The sequence below is a fragment of the Phascolarctos cinereus genome, unplaced genomic scaffold (assembly GCF_003287225.1).
Source record: "Phascolarctos cinereus isolate Bilbo 61053 unplaced genomic scaffold, phaCin_HiC Scaffold_1;HRSCAF=81, whole genome shotgun sequence".
Taxonomy (NCBI): Eukaryota; Metazoa; Chordata; class Mammalia; order Diprotodontia; family Phascolarctidae; genus Phascolarctos; species Phascolarctos cinereus.
In genome coordinates, this window is record NW_027555514.1 from 102,682,435 (window position 1) to 102,699,493 (window position 17,059).

The 17,059-nt window shown below is 39.8% G+C and overlaps 1 protein-coding gene across 2 annotated transcripts; it reads left to right on the top strand.

Annotated features, from left to right (window-relative positions):
• Window positions 1-6,345: 6,345 nt before the first annotated feature.
• MRPS33 (mitochondrial ribosomal protein S33) lies at window positions 6,346-16,848 on the top strand. Of its 2 annotated transcripts, none has more exons than XM_020998134.2 (3): window positions 6,346-6,451; window positions 12,859-13,105; window positions 16,547-16,848. In XM_020998134.2, exons 2-3 carry the CDS (start codon window positions 12,891-12,893, stop codon window positions 16,650-16,652), a joined length of 321 nt encoding a protein of 106 aa, XP_020853793.1. In that variant the 5' UTR covers window positions 6,346-6,451; window positions 12,859-12,890; the 3' UTR covers window positions 16,653-16,848. The 2 variants fall into 2 exon arrangements, with proteins under 2 accessions (XP_020853793.1, XP_078009463.1); XM_078153337.1 differs by lacking the exon at window positions 6,346-6,451 and adding an exon at window positions 11,163-11,253.
• The last annotated feature ends 211 nt before the right edge of the window (window positions 16,849-17,059 follow it).

The following is a 17,059-nucleotide window of genomic DNA, read 5'->3' on the forward strand; positions in this document are numbered from 1 at the left end:
TTACATAACAGAACTTTAGGCTTGTGAGGGGGAGCAGGCTTTTCCCAAATCAGCTCTTTTTTGATCATACTTCCTAACATAAGGTCTCCCTTGGGAGCATCAGAATGTAGCTCTATTGTAGATCTTTATAGAAATGAAGAGACTCTCAACTCTCATACAAGCACGCACAATAACAATACAATGAATACAAGGAAAGGCCTTATTTCACCCCCAAATGAATGTAAAACACAAAGGACTTGTGTGGAGCCCCATAAACAGTCAACACTACTCTTCTTCCTCCCCAGCCCGTAAAAGGAGAAAGCATTTTGTGTAGAGAATAGAGCCCTTTCCCACCTGTGAATCCTTCCAGGCTTTGAGTACTACCAAGTGTTGAAGCCCCCTCCCTAAATGAGGAAAGCACTTGGGAGTCACTACAGAATCAATCCCTTTTCCACACATAATTCAAGCACTAATCAAGGGCAAGATTCCTATTTTCTCCTCCACATCTTGACTTCGTCCCTTGTTTCTTCTTGGCTCCATATCTTGCTTGTCCTACAATTCTTTTCCTTACTCCCAATCTCAGCATTTATGATGAACTCCTCTGCAGAAGGGCTGGTCCAGGAATTCCTTTGCTTGTCCAAGGATTCTTGCATTGTTTCACATTGCTATCTCTATAGCCAAATGATTCCCTGGTGAGTTACAGATGCATAGATTTCCATCCATAGAACTGAATCTGAGTGTCTGTAGTCCTTCTCTTACATAAGTCTGTCAGCTCTGGTTCTCTCCATTCTTTCCACCTGTGTGTTTGCTCTATAAAGGCCACATCCAAGGGTACAACTCAAATAAACATCAGTCATGGCTCAATCGATCATCCTCAGTGTGATATCAATGGGATAATAAGTACCCAGGATAAGGGTACTCTTCATACTCTATCAGAATATAAAATTAAAGTCCCAAATATGGCATAAATGGGGATGTTTGTACATTATATAAGGAAACACCTTCAAAAAGGCACCAACTCTGCCAACCTTGATTGGGTCACTCATGATTAGACTCTCTGTATATATGTAATGCAGCTGTGGAGGGGTGTCTCAATAGATGTTGCCTGCTATAGCCTCTAAGAAACGTTTCCACTGTGACTGACATTACTGGGATATTTCAGACATAGCTTCAGTGCTTCCACACATTTGCACTGAACTTCTGTTATTTTTGCTGGAGCAGTGAAAGAGGAGAAAGCAGTGGGAAAATTAATGTCCACATGCAATCAGAACGGGGCAGCTGGTGGTACAGTGGATAGAGTGCTGAGCCCAGAGTCAGGAAGACTTCTCTTCTTTAGTTCAAATCTGGCCTTAGAAACTTATTAGCTTTGTGACCCTGGCCAAGTCACTTAACCCTGTTTGCCTCAGTTTCCTCATCTGTAAAATGAGCTGGAAAAGAAAATGGCAAACCAGTCCAATATCTTTGCCAAGAAAACCCCAAATGGGGTCATGAAGAGTCAGACACGACTGAACAAACCAAACTCAAATCAACCAATCAGCACACTTTGGTCTTGTTTTGTCAACATTAAGGATGCTATTCTTCTCCTTCTCTTGGACTCTTCACAACCCTCAAAAATACTCATCTCTCTATGCCAGAAAGCTTCAGCCATAACACTTTGTCCTTTGGTGGAAAACTCAAATTAGGACCCTTCCAGCAAAAGCTGTAATTTCCAGAACCAAGGAGGAAGAAGCAGAAAGGACAGACTGAGGTATTGTTCATCTAGTACCTATGATATACAAAAGCCCCATCCATGAGTGACTAGGTTGTCTTCCCTCTCCTGCTGTAAGGAAAACAAGTCTAATGAAGGCAACAAGCCTTCTGATGTCCTCTCTATCAGCTCATTGGGAGTCCAATGAGCAATGAGACTGGACCCCACCCTAAGTGGAAAGGGAGAAGAACTTTGACCTGGTGAGGTGATGGTACCTGATGCAATTTTTAAGGATCTATGTGATATATATTTTTGCTACCAACATCTGATGTTTGAAATTATCATGTTTTCATAAACAAATTAAGCTTGTATTATAATATTAAATTAAATTAAATGATTTATTAAAGGTGGATCTAAAAGGAAAAAGTTCACAGGTCACTGGAAACAAAGGAGAATATCTTGAATCTGAGCTCAGAGCAGCTAGGGTCACTTGACACATTCCTTGTTACATAGGAGCACAGATCTAGAGCTGAAAGGGACCTCAAATGCTATTTGTCCAACCCCCTCACCTTACAGATAAGGTAAGTCCCACAAACTACTAAGTGATTTACATTAGGTCCCACAAATAGTGAGTAAAGTCAGGTCAACAAGCATTTATTAAGCAGCAACTATGAGCTAGGCACTGAGCTAAGCAATTGAAATACAAAATAAGGCAAGACAGACCCTGCCCTCATCGAGCTCATTAATGATGGAGAAAACATGCAAGCAACTATGTATAAACAATATATATATATGATAAATTCGAGATAATCTCAAAGGGAAGGCACTTAAGTTAAGGAGGACAGGGAAATGCTTCTTGCTGAAAGAGAGATTTTAGCTGAGACTTGGAAGAAGCCAGGGAAGCCAGGAGGTGGAAATTCAATTCCATTCAATAAACATTTATTAAGTACCCTCTATGTGCCAGGCAGCTAGTGTCATAGTGGATAAGAGTCCCAGGCCTGGGTTCAGGAAAACTTATCTTCCCGAGTTCAGATCTGGCCTCATACACTTACTAGCTGTGTGACCCTGGGCAAGTCACTTAATGCTGTTTACTTCACTCCATTATCTCTGTCAAGAAAACATCAAATGGGAGTCACAAAGAATCTGGCACAACTGAAAATTATTTAACAACAACAAATGTGCCAGGAACTGTGTTAAGTGCCTGGGATACAAAAACAAAAACAATCCCTGCCCTCAAGGAATTTACAATCTAAAGAGGGAAGGAGGGAGAGCATTGTTGATATGGCAGACAGCCAGTGAAAATTCCCAGTCAAGAAACAAGAGTGTCTTGTTCAAGAAACAGCAAGAAGGCCAGTGTCAGTCACTAGGTGGTAGAGTACATGAAGGTGATAAAGTATTAGGAGGCTGGAAAGGTGAGGTCTATTATGCAAGTTTTTAAAAGCCAAACAGAGGATTTTATATGTGGTCTTAGAAGTCATAGGAGGGTGACATGAACAGACTTCTGCTTTAGAAGATCAATTTGACAGCTGAGTGGAGTGAGGAGAGACCCGAGGCAAGGGGACCAACCAGATAGATATTTTGATAGTCCAGGAATGAGGTGATGAAGGCCTACACCAAGGTGGTGGCAATGTTAAAAGGATGGCCATTTGGCTGTCTCTTGTAAACCAAAGAGGTATCATGGCAGCCTACTGATGCTTATATGCCCTTGGTAGAATGGGTGTTCCTGACAGACGGCAATCAACTCTAATTGGTTAACAATTAATGAGAAAAATGAATATTATAATAAGAGGTGGCCCAATTTTAATAAGGGGCTGAGGGGAGGAGGAAGACATGACTTTGATTGTGTCACTCTTACTCCCAGATCTCCCCTAGCCCCAGGCAATCTAGACAAAGGATCTACTCCCCCACTCAAGCCTGAGTAAAACACCACTAGCTTCTCCAATTAGGTGGGGTCTGAACAAGATTGAGGAGAATGTTAAATCCAATCTCATTATCAGCCCTATTCTTCAGGGGTTGATTTAACCTAGAAGAGAATGAGGAAATAGGCAGGGAAAAAAATCCTGAATCTCTCCCATAGTAATTGGTTATTAATATAAGAGAAACAATCATTTCTCTCAATCAATTGAAAAAAAAATCTGATATTATATACAATGTTCCCAACTTGTAGACCCTTCCCAAATCCATCCCACACTAATCTCTGCAAAGGTCTTGGGGTTAAGTGTCTTCTCAAGTATCTCTTTGGAGTCAAACTAGTTCTCTATAATGTTGTAACATTTATTTTCTATTAGTTATCTTTTAAAATCTGTAAAACACTTAAAATTGTAAAGCACTATATATTTTGATCAATATTTCTCTTATTTCAACCCTCTAATGTAGAAAACTCACTTAAACCTTGCTCGTTTGGCAACCACGCTTTTGAACTAAAAGGCTGACAAAAGATTAGTATGGATTCAAATTTGTATAGTACCGGCAGTGGCAGAATTCCAAAGGTATTCATTGGTATGATCTCATGATTTAAAATTCTAAAAGAAAAGTTCATGAAATTGTGAAGACATAAAAAGGATCCATTCAATGAAGAAGAAGATGGGAGCAACTAAACATAAATGTGATTTATCATTGTTAGGCATAGCTATCATTAGCATTTCAAAAAAGTATCCAAGTAGCCATAAAGGTATTTTAAACTGTCAGAGGAGACACCTGGGCAAAGTGCTCTAAAACTTTGAGGAAGCAGTTAACATTGTCAGCCCAGAGTGTCGCTCAAGGACTAAACAAGAAATGAACATTACAATCCTATCACAAGGCAGCTTAGGTGATATAGTGGTGGACCTTATGCAGATTATAGTTGTGTCCCAAGGGCAAGTGACTTAACCTGCCAATGTCCCAATTTTCTTAGGTTAAGAAATATATACATGCTAGCTATTATTATCAGTTCTAGCTCTGCCAGTAACATTGTGATTTACAAACAAGTAGTTCAACCTCCCTCAAACTCAGTTTCCTCATCTGAGTAACATCATGCCTATCAGGTTCTCTGAATATTATGGTAAGCTACAGAAAGTATTATACATACAGAAAAATGTGTATTAGATAATACTGGTGCCAGGTCATGCTCACTGAAACAAAACAATCACAAAATAGGAAAGAGGATGAATAGATGGAAGGAAGGAGACTCTGAGAAAAAAAATAGGTAAAGAAAAGTAGGAGAGGATTCAGAGCCTTTGGCCTGGAGGCCACCTGTGACCCTCTAGGTCCTCAAGTTCAGCCCTTTGAATCCAAACCACAGAAAAAATCCTCTTAATAAAAGGATTATTTTGTGTTAATCTGTGAAGTTTGGATTCAGTCAAAGGGCTGAACTTGAGGACCTAGAAGGCTATAGGTGGCTTCCAGACCACAGATTCCCCAACCCTGACAGTAACCCTAATACTTAATTTTTTTTATGAACAAAAATCTGTTTTCTCTCCTCTCCATAAAAAAAGAAAAGAAAAACAAAACCCTTGTAAGAAATAAGTACAATCAAGCAAAACAACTTTCGCTATCAGCCCCTTCAAAAGGTGCGAACCTCTCTATTTTATAGAGAAAAAACTGAGGCCCAGAGAGGTTGTGGCTTTCCCAAGGTCACCCAAATAGTCATTAGAAAAGCTCAAGCCCCAAGCCCTCAGATTCCAAATCCACTCCCCTTCGCACTATTCCTGACGGACAAGAGGAGGTGAAGGTCTGAGCGGGGTCTGCAGCCAGGGACCACAAGCTGTTCATCGCTGTCACGCTTCTCTCCCGTGCTCATTTGCTTCTCTCGGCCATCCGCCCTTCCCGTTGGTGCTGGAACCTCCCAGGCACCGATTTCATTGGTTCCCACGCTGTCCCCAGCCGGTGACTGAGGATGGATGTTGCTGGGGCCCGAAAAGCGGGGGGAGGGAGAGGAACCGAAACTCACTGCAACGTAAGGAAGCGTTTAATAAGCACTTTGGACGGCGGTGATGACGAGGGCGATGATGATGCTGGAGAGTGCCCGAGGGAGCTTGGCTGGGCCGGGGGATTGAGAAAGGAGAGGAGGCGTTACCAGGAGCTGAATCAACAACCTCTGGAGCAGGGGGGCAGGGCAGGGGGCGGAGCGGAGATGGGGGAACTCTGAGGAGACCTTAGGAGCCAGTCACTTGACTTCTCCGTGCCTCAGTTTCCGAAAGTGTTAAAGGAGATTAATAACCTCGGAATGTGAGATCTACCAAAGGTGCCTGCTTCACAGGGCTGTTGTGAGAGTCAAATGAGCGCAAAGCGCTTTGGAAATATCAAAGCGCTACGTTTACTATTCTCATTGATGATGCTGATGCTGATGGAAATGCAGCTGCTGAAGACAGAAATAAGGAAAGGGGGGAGAGTGCTACTGCGACCCAGAAAAGGGCCACTACTTCGACTCTTCACAAAGGGCTGTGGAAACAGCCCCCAGCCCCGGCGTAACCGCACCCTAGGCTGTGCAACCCAAGCTTTGGAGATCCGGGAGCTCAGACTCTGGTCCAGTTTTATCGCAGGCGCTGAGTCCAGCCCTCCGAGACCTCTAGGCGTCGCAGGACGGCTATCCGGGCTTTTTGCCAGCGTCCCTTCTAGCTCGCCAGCTTCTGTCTTCCGCTTTTCCACTCCTCTTCTCCCGCGCATGCGCAAGCGAAGCCTGACTTGCTCTCGCTCTCGCCCTCGAGGCTGGACGCGTCGCCCTAGGCACTGGTGGGGGGAGATGAGGGAGCCTGATTTCCGGAGGACGTTACGTATATGTGAGGAAGGCCCGGACCTGTTAAATTGGTTAGTGATTTCTTCTGGTGTGTCGGGGTTAGTGGGGTACTGGTGAAATCGGGGGTCTCGTGGGATCGGGGAAGGTTATAAACTGAGGCCCAGCTTCGAGCCCAAGTGTAGAGTCAGGGAGAGAAGGTCCTTCATGTCACACGCCCTAAATGCGCCCAGATTAAAACCAGAACCGGCTGCAACAAGCCGGCCCCGGGGCTGAGCAGGGGCCCACAGACAAGGCCCCGTGTCCGTGGGAAGCAGCGTGGGCCAGTGAAAAGAGCGCCGGGGCGGGAGCTGGGTTCTAATCCCGGGGCCGAAAGCTCTGAACCTGTTTCCTTGGGTGTAAAATGGTAATAACTGACTCCCACGCTCCCAGGGTTGTTAAGAGCAAAAGGCCTGACGTCCCGCATTAGGATAGCAGTCTAACACTTAGGAAACTCAAAAGCCACGCAATAAAACGCCTTCTGTGTGCCAGGTTCGTTGCTGAAGCCCTGGAGATTCAAAGACAAAAACCAGACAGGCCAGGGGGAATAGCAGTTGAAAATCCCAGGCTGTCTGTTCCTGCTTCCTACCCAATCAGTTTGCTTGTTAGCCTGGAGTCTGGAAGACTGGAGTTTAAATCCGGTGCATGACCCTGAGCAAGTTACTTAACTTCTGTTTGCCTCAGTTTCCTCAACTGCAAAGTGGAGATAATAATAGCACCCATTTCCTAGGGTTGTTGTAGAGATCAAATGAGAGTGCCAGGCTATTATTGTTGTTAGCATTATATAAATGTTAGCTATTATTGTTGTCATTCTGAACATGATCAGTTGGGTAATGGAAGAGAAACATAATTAGGAAATTAAATCTTAAGAAAGCGCATATATCCATATATATGTAAAAGGCAAAAGGACTCGACGTGTGTGTGTGTGTGTGTGTGTGTGTGTGTGTGTGTGTGTGTCCGTGTCCGTGTGTGTGTCCGTCCGTCCGTCCCTGTCCATGTGTCCCTCCCATTGAGGATCTTCTGTGAAGGAGGTGGGCATCTTTTCTCCAAACTGTCTTAGTGCTTGGACCACTTGCTCAGGTATGAGAGGCCAGAACTGAACCCAGTTCATCCTGACTCTAAGAGTAGCTTTCTATCCACCATACTAAGCTGTCATATAAAACAATACAAAATAAAATATAATTCAACACCACAGCTATTTGCTGAGCACCACCTATGTACAAGGCACTGTGCTAGGCTTTGGGGATACAAAGGCAAAAAATGTACCAGCCCCCACATAATTTACATTCTACTGGTAGGGAGCAACATGTATATAATTGGTACAATTACAAGTGTGTAATATAAAGTGACTTCAGGAAGGAAAGCATTAATAACTGGGGAAGGGAGAAGGAGGAGAAAGAGATTAGGAAAAGCCTTGGGTAGGAGGAGATAACTAAGTTGTGCTTTGAAAAAAGTTAGAGATTCTACGAGGTGGAGGGGAGAAGAACTGATTACAGACATGAGGAGGCCACTTAAGCAAAGTCAGACTAACAACTAACAGCTGTGGGGCCATTTTGATTGACAGTGTTTGCGGGAGAGTAATGTGAAATGAATCTAGAAAGGTAAGTGAGAGTCAGATTGTGGAGAGATTTCAGTGCCAAGCTAAGGATTTTGTGTATTATCTAAGAAGTAATAGAAAGCTCTTGAAGATTTCTGATAAGGACATGCTGACATCAGTGTGGCAGTTATGTGAAGGACGGGTTGTAGAGGGAAGAATATGGAGGCAAGGAGAATAAATTGGGCTATGATTTAGGGGTTGTTCATACTGCTGCTCCCCAAAAGGGATAATTTGAGAGCAAGTGTTTTTAGGGTTGTCCCTATTTTAAAATAAAGAAACAAAGCATGGAATGGGAATCTCATATATTAACTGTCCTTAGTTTTTCTATTACTCAGTAAAATTGGTTAATCATTATCAGTTATAAAAGAAAAAATTCTCTTCAGATTATGTATCTATGCCAGAATATACTTCTTATCTCTGTCACTTGGAGCATGGCTTGTAAATTATGTTAATTGCCTCAGTACAATAGATTGAATATGAAGTAAAGTCAAAGATACTGGACTTTCTTAAGCTTAACAAAAAATAGAATAATAACTTTGTTTTCTTTAGAGAATATCATCTTCAAATAGTGTTTGTCTTGCTTGATACAGAGACCTAGCACCATGTATTTTTGAATACTTTAAAAATATTTTCTTAATAGCTTTCCAAAATCCACGTTTTTGTTCAGAAGTATAAAATAAGAATCTCTTTAATTAGGCACTGTAATCATCATATACTAGGTGCAAAGTTTAAACAAAGGCAATTGTGTACTTTAGCCAATGAGCCACAGTCCCTTCACTCTGCTGCTTTCCCCTCCTTCCCCTTATCTTCAATTCCCTTTTCATTGACTCAATCCATCAGTGCTAGGTTCTAGAAGGATAGAGACAAAAATGGAATAGCCCCTGGCCTTAAGGAGCTTACTTATATTTGATGAAAGAAACAACATATATACATATACATAGTTATAAAACATTTACCAAATAAATACAAGGTAATTTGTGGGGGTGGGGATGGAGGGAGAGTCTCTAGTAGCTGGGGGGAAATCAAGAAAGGCCCCATGGGGGCAGCTAGGTGTCATAGTGGATAGAGCTCTGGCCCTGGACTCAGGAGGACCTGAGTTCAAATCCAGCCTCAGACATTAACACTTAACTAGCTGTGTGACCCTGGGCAAGTCACTTAACCCCAATCGCCCCACTAAAAAAAAAGAAGAATCACCCTCACCTAGGGCAGTTTGAGTTAACTTTATTGATTGACCTAGAACACAGGCTGTTTAGGCAAGAAGACTATAAAGTGATTTTTAGGACTTTAGTGGGGAGCCCCTGAGACCCCTGGGATCCTGCCTGCCCTACCGTTATCTTCCTGGAATGTGTTTACCTGAAGGTATTTGAATATATTTTTATTAAATAGCTTGTTTGAACACTTGGACTTTGAGTGATCCTTTGCAGGAGGCCCAGCCCTTTCATCTTCTGCTTTAAGAATCCTTGTCTTCCTTTAGGGTTTAATTCACTTATCACCTCCACCTTAGCTCTCTGTATGGTACTCCTCTCCTCCCTCTTCAAATTACCTTTATAAGGTATAACGTACCCATCTGGTATATATGAGGTTACATATCTAGAGCTAAAAGATACATCAGAGGTCATTCAGACTAACCCCCTCATTTTATGGATGTGGAAACTCAAGGCCCATATTCCGCTTCCCCAGTATTGCGTAAGCCCCTTATATGTATAGAGTTTGTTCTTTGCACTTAGCAACCATTAAATAGTTATGGAATTAAACCCTCTCAAATACTTTTTTATTATTTTCTGGGTATATAATGTTAATATCTATGTACTTATTTTGGACATGAGGAGTAGTATCTTAGGGAGAAGAACAGTGACTTACAGGTATGTAAAAAAAGATTGATTTACAAGGTTCATCTTATGTTCCAGGCACTGTAGTAGGGAAGAAGGTATGTATCTTTGGGGCATATGAATCTGTGCAAAGAGATGATTGGATATCTGCCATGGGGGAGGAAATGGAACAAAAACATGTGAAGTACAGAACCATTCTCCCAGCTTGTGATAGAGTCTTAAATTTTATTCAGGTCAGTAGTTTCTAACTCAAATGCATTTTTTTCAGGGAAGGTTTGTTAGAAACGTTGACTAGCCCATTTAAACACATAATATACTAAAATACTATACATTCATAAAGAAAAAATTAGAAAACTATTGCATTATTATAAAGGCATTACACAAAACACTAATAATAAATTGAACAACATATTGGATTTCGGGGGAGTGTAATTTATCTTTAATGCTAGTGCTTGCAGAAAAAAGTTTTAATTGGTACAATGAAAATAATGCTGGATTTGGAGGCAGATAACTTGCTTTTGAGTTCTGACTGCCGTTTAATAATATCTGTGTGTCCTTGGACAAATCACCTAACACCCCTGAGTCTCAGCTTTATCATCTGTAAAGAATGAAGAGATTGGACCGTGTCGCTTCTGTTGTCCTTTCTGCCCCTAAATCTACGATTCTGCACATTAGAGGAGACAGTTGCAAAGGTAGAAGGAAATGTGGGGAGATTCTAGGCACTTTCAAGAGCTTTAAAGGTTGATGACACTGGCTTCTTATGGTCATTAAAATTATGACTTTTTTGACACTTACTAGCTGTGTGACCCTGGACAAGTCACTTAACCCCAATTGCCTCGCCAAAAAAAAAAAGATAAAACTTTTCTTTGCTAAAGGCAATCACAAGCATTGCTTTTATACTTAATTGGTTGCTTTTTGGCTCGTAAACGGAACAGAGAAGTAGAAAGATTTCCCCTAGGAGGACCAGAGTTGTAAGAGCAGAGAATGGAAAAAATGGAGTAGGTTGTGTGTACATATAAGAAAGATTATATAAGATACAATTAAATTAGCTGTGAGTGGTGCAAAAGGAAAATAGAGAAATAGCTATATGTGATCCCTCTGAACTAGGAAGGAAAGAGATAAGATTTAATGGGAGGCAAGTTTCCCGTACTGACCATGAGATGGCTCTGTTAAATCAGTATAGTTTCAGAGAAGCCTGAACTCTGAAGTGTAGGGGATAAGGAGGGATCAGAGGCAGCGAATTTAGTCAGCTTTGAGATACGTACAGACCTTTCTAAAGTCTTGTATTTGACTCAGAGAGGGCTTATACTATTAGTGAGCCTCAGATGGGTTGTACAAGATTCCCCTAGTTTAAATCCTGCTTTCCGTCGTTCTGAAATGATTTTGAAGTTTTCTGGCACTTAATGTACAGGTAACAGCCTGGGGAGATTTTTTTGTTGCTGTAGTAACTTTTTTTCTTTCCTCTTTGGTTTTCAGGGGCTGGGTGTTTTCCTTTCGGTTCTGGGTCGGTTTTGTTGTTGTTCTTTCATTTTTCCTGTTTTGAGGACAGTCCATCCCTAGTTGGGCAGAGGACCATCTCCAAGCCAGTGTAGTGAAACACTGGCTCAAAGTATTCCATATTATCAACACTGTGGCAGGCGAATTAACATATTGCAGATATTTCTCAGTTTCCTACTAAAATTTCACATCATCTAGCTATACTTATGCCAAGAATATCTAACTCCTTTTGCCAGTTTTTGATCTGTTGTAGAATGTCAGTTCTAGTGGCAGGTAACTTGCATCTATCTGGTGTCTGTCCTGCTGTATGTCGTAATGTAATTTAGTATTTGGGTTTTTTAGCTACTTCATCAAAATGTTAAAAGAATTATTTTCTTTCTGAAATACAGAGGTCTTTGGAGATGTTAACATGTAAAGTGTTACCGTTTTAGTATTGTGCTTATTCAGTCGTTTGCAACTCTTCATGACCCCATTTGGGGTTTTCTTGGCAAAGATGGAGTGGTTTGCCATTTCCTTCTCCTGCTCATTTTATACATGAGCAGCTCAGGCAAACAGGGTTAAATGACTTGCCCAGGGACAGACCTCTAGTAAGTGTCTGAGGACAGATTTGAACTCAGGTCTTCCTGACTCCAGGCCCAGCACTCTTATCTACTGCACCACCTAGCTGCCCTATTTTAGAATAGTGAAGGTTATTATAGGACAAAAGCAAAATATAGAGTGGAAATGAATCAAATCAGAATTCAGAGAATGAATAGTCATCGTTTGGGAAATCTTTTATTTAAGGAGGGTTTTTTTTTTCATGATTCTTTTAGAGCGAGTTGACTAAAAAGCTGCAGGACCACTACCACCCTAACCCGTGTATCCACCAACCCCTTCCTCAGATTAATTTCAACCCCAAATAACTCAGGCCGAATTCAGTTTTGTAACCTAGAGGCTGAATAACCTCATAATTCATTAGCACTTTTCAGAGCCTTTTGTAATCCTCTGGGAAGAACAGTGTTCAAAGGACTGATAATAAAGACTACAGTATAATTATTTTTCTGTGAAGATTGAACCTTTAGATGTCAGTCAGCATATTTATTTTGCAGATTGCTTACGTTGGTGTTTTCTGAAGATACATTAGTGTTAATTGTGACCCTGGTAATCTGTTTCCCCATTCTCCTTACCAAGCAAGCTTACTTTAAAAAAAAAAAAAGATAATTTGAATGTACTAAATGCTTATTTAAGCACAACCTAGTTAATTGGCCCCCCCCAAAAAAAAAAAGTACGGCAAGGCAGTAACAGATAACATTTTAATTATATCAGTCCCATGTACAGAAAACATAAACCATAAATACAAAGTATTGTGCAAAGGAATCAGTTGTATTGGATCACAAATGTTTCTCAATTCCTAGCACAATAAAATCTCTGCCAATTTGCATGATTCACCATGACTCATCTTTTTCTTCCTAAATGTTTATTGGACAGTCCTAGAGTATTTCATACTAACATGTTTATCATTCTTTTTCCATTTGTGTAGGAATTGTCTTTACTGGCTCTCTCTCTCTCAAGATGTCATCCCTTTCAGAATATGCCACGCGAATGGCTCGCCTGAGTGCTCGAATATTTGGAGAAGTTGCTAGCCCCACCGATTCCAAGTCCATGAAAGTAGTGAAGTTGTTTAGTGAGCAGCCTTTGGCTAAAAGGAAGGAGACTTATGACTGGTATCCCCCTCACAACACCTATTTTGCTCTCATGAGGAAACTCCGTTTCTTTGGTCTTTACAGGTAATGAAGAAACAGAAACTAGAGATGGTGAGAGAATTTCTGATAGATGAGAATATATGCAAGATGCCTAAAAATCTTTCTATCCTTTAGGGCACTTATCTTTGTGTTTACATGCTTTTAAAGATAAAATTGAAAGAAAGTGAAAGACTTCTTCAAAACATATATGGCTTGCAAACTTTGAAAATCAAACCAGTTTGGTGTGTATGTGTGCTTGTTGGAAGACATATTTGAATATTCAGGTGCCTGAAAACTGGCTAAAATTGTGCAGTAGATACTTATAGTTAGACATCCACACTATTAATGAGTCCTGAATGATGCTGGAAAAAACAGGTACAAATACCATGCAAAGAAATAGCAGAAATGTTAATGTATTCAATGATGCTATAGCAGGACAACAGCTTCAACTCAATAATGACTTCTTGCCCCAGCCTCTGATCTGCCTATTAGGTGTGGGAACCTCTTTCATTCTTATAGTAGTGCTTTCCCTGGCACTATAATTTCTACTCACCCTGTTTAGACAGTTTAATTATCTTTGTACCATTTTTAATGAATTATTTTGTTCTAATTAAGCTGCAAGCTGCCTTTAAGGGTTATGTTTACATTTAAATGTAATGGAATCTTATACCTGTTTGTTCATTGGAGAGAAAGAGAGAGAGAGAACCTATTGGAAAAGGAAAATGGGGCTCAGGCACTCTAGAGGAAAGGTAGGATCAGTTATCTTTAATTTTAGAACTCTTATGTTAGCATTTTTTAAATTGACATGCTATTTTTGCTAATGCATTAGAATTAATAAGAGAATATATTTGCCTCTTAGGATAGCTAAACACTAACATATTAGTATAAAATAACTTTGTTCCCTCATGCAGTATTATATGTTATTGTTATATCTATTATTTTCATGTTGCTTTTCCACAGAATATTTTTAACCTGAGGCAAACCACTCATTAGACTTTGGGTATGTCTCTCTTTGTTGACAGTTGGTTTTTGCCTAGTGACTGCAAATTTATTTTAATCATAGTTTTAACAAAATTAAAAGGCAGATCTGCTGAAAAAACAATCATAATATAAATGAAAAGTCACAAATTTTTTGATTATCTGTGCCACTGTGTCCCACCGTTACTTTGGATAACTTGCATTCGTTTATATCTTGTCCACTGGGAGGAGAAATGTGTTTAAAATCTAGTAACTATACAGAGAAGCTAAATCATTCTCTTATGTTTAATTTGAAATTATGATGTAATCTCATGCAAGTTGTAAAAAATAAGTGAACCCAGTTATTTAGGATATTGACAAACCAAAGCCAATGAGATTTAAAGAAGAAGCTGTAAGGTTCTTTTCAGTAGATAAACCTGATTTTAAAATATGCAGAGCCAGTCCGTTTTAACCCATATGGATGCTAGAGGGAGTTTTTGTTATAGCCTTCAAAGTAAAAATTAAAATGAGTGCCTTTAGATCAAGATTGGAGGTGGATATCTATACCATAAGAAAGTAGATGAGGTAGAGAGAAACAACAATGTTCAATTATTCCACCTCAGCAGGCAGCTTGTTTTGAGAGCTGCTACCTAGGAAACAGGAAAGGAAGTAACCTTCTCTCTAGCATACCCTTTTAAGAATACTGAAGTGGGCTGCAGAAAAATGTTGGGAAACTTTTTTTTTTTCAGGTCTACAATAGGATGAAGTGCTGAAGGTTTTTGCAATTTAACTTGCTTAGAGGATAAACTCTTATCTTCATGATAGCCTAACATAGCACTCTTCTAGACAGAAGGATTCTAATTTATATTTTATTTTTTAGTATGTGCCTTTGCCTTTTGGTTGTGTTGACACAAATATTAGTTACTAATAATATTTTAATTTTAAAACTCTCGATGAAGTTAGATGTCAGAAAATCTTAGAAGTATATAGTGAATGACATAATAATTTACATATGTGGAATACAACAGAAAAGGAGGAAGTGAGGGAGGGAAAGGCTTCAGAGTGGCCAGGATAGATGAATATATCATAAAGTCCATATATTAAAATGCATGTACTTCATAAGAAAAAGCCTTAGACCCTTGCCTACATCTGTGGACTCTTATTTTACATACAGTCCTTAAAATGTGGTTATTTTATTTCTAAGCTCACAACAGATTAGAATCAGCAAATTAGAAGGGAGGAGAGAAGCTGCTGTAGTTAAACATATTAACAAGAGTGAGATCCAACTGCTAGGAGCCTGATAGCAAGAAGAGAAACAGAAAAACTATAAAAAGTAGACAATTCTAAAAATATCATCTGGTACCTTTTAGTAGGGGGGAGTTGGACCTTATTCCCAGCATCACTATATAATAGTACATTACAATACTTTATGTTCATAATGATGACTGTCATTAAGAAAGGGTTAAATTATGTTTGGTACCCTCTGCTTTATAAGTTAGGAAAGCATATAAGATTAAAATAAAAAAATGGTTAAAATAAACAAGTTTTGAGGCTGACTTTTTTTGTTAGGATTAAATATGAATACTATTCCTAGAAAGTATAATAAATATAGATTATTATCATTTGCAAAAGAGTTTTAGTTCTGCTTTAATACATATCCTAACAACATTTCTTGGACCCTTGTTTTTTTAGCTAAAATACAGGCAGACTTCCACTTTACACACACTCAATTAACAAGTGATCTACACTGACGAACAAGCCTTGGAACCTGATACCTTCGGCACTAGAGTTCCTTCCCACCACTGACACCCTTTCCTGCCCATGTCCTCCTTTGTAGCCTGGAACTCTCGTGGTTTAGAACTCTTACCTTAGCTTTTTTTAGTTTGATATGTCATTGAGATACAAAAACAATATACTCTTTCGCCTGAGCCATTTCCTGATGGTTCCCTCCACCAAAGTTGCTGTGGTAGCTGTGGGAGCCCCTGTACATTTTCTTCCCTATTTTCTTGCTATTTGATTTTCCTTTCAGAAAATTCCCAGCTTCTAGAGAGCCTCTAGATTCTGCCTTCATTTCCTTAATTGACTTTTGGCCTTACACAGGATTTCAGGGGTCAAGGGGGATTTGCTGTCCAGAGCTACTGTTATGGACTTCAGGTATATCATTAAAATAGACTCATAAACTAGCCTCAAAGCTTAGCCACAGTTTACATCACTGTTTCTATGGGAACAGGCACTCTGAATTTCAAACAGCCCACTTACAAAGGAACTTTTAAAATGTAACCTATTCATAAGTTGGGGACTGCTTTGTGTTTTCCATAAACCTAGTTGGGCCTGTTCCCTTGAAAATGTCAAATATTGATAACCATGATCATCAGATTTATACGTCACTTTAAGGTTTGCAGATCATATTACATGTGTTCACTTATTTGAACCCTACAGGAATCACCAAAGAGAACATTACTTTTTGAATGTGCTTTACCATTTTCAGTTACATTTAGCTGATTAGTCATTCTCTTTTTCTCGACTCAGAGATGAACATCAAGATTTTAAGGAAGAGCAAAGGCGGCTAAAGAAGCTTCGTGGAAAAGGCAAACCAAAGAAAGGAGAAGGGAAAAGATCAGCTGCAAAGAAATAGTGTTGGACCAGTCTTTGGACCAATCAGTGACTCAGATGAGAAAGAAGTACACGTGCTTGTTATTTTTATACTCTCAATAGTAATGCAGCTTCCCTGAATTGATGGCTATTAGCCCAAGAATCATCCCTCTTACCTCATCACTCATCATGCTGAATTAGGATTGGATTCTTGAATATATTTTGGTCCTTGAAAGTTATTTTGGCCTTGATAATTGTGTGAATATGTCATCTGTTGTCTTCTGAAATCAATTATTAATATGTAAGTATTTACTAATTTTCTAGCAAAAAAAAAATCCTCACTAAATTGGCATTATGTGGTTGCTTCTTTCACCAAACTGACCACTAATTCTCTGCATCCATATTTTTTTCCTTCCCTACACACTCTTTTTACTTAGCCAGACTTACTCC

Excerpts from the sequence above, each read along its gene's own strand:
- MRPS33 (XM_020998134.2), top strand. The coding sequence starts at position 12,891 with ATGTCATCCCTTTCAGAATATGCCACGCGAATGGCTCGCCTGAGTGCT. Across the intron at positions 13,106-16,546 it reads CGTTTCTTTGGTCTTTACAG|AGATGAACATCAAGATTTTA; the intron begins GTAATGAAGAAA and ends TTCTCGACTCAG.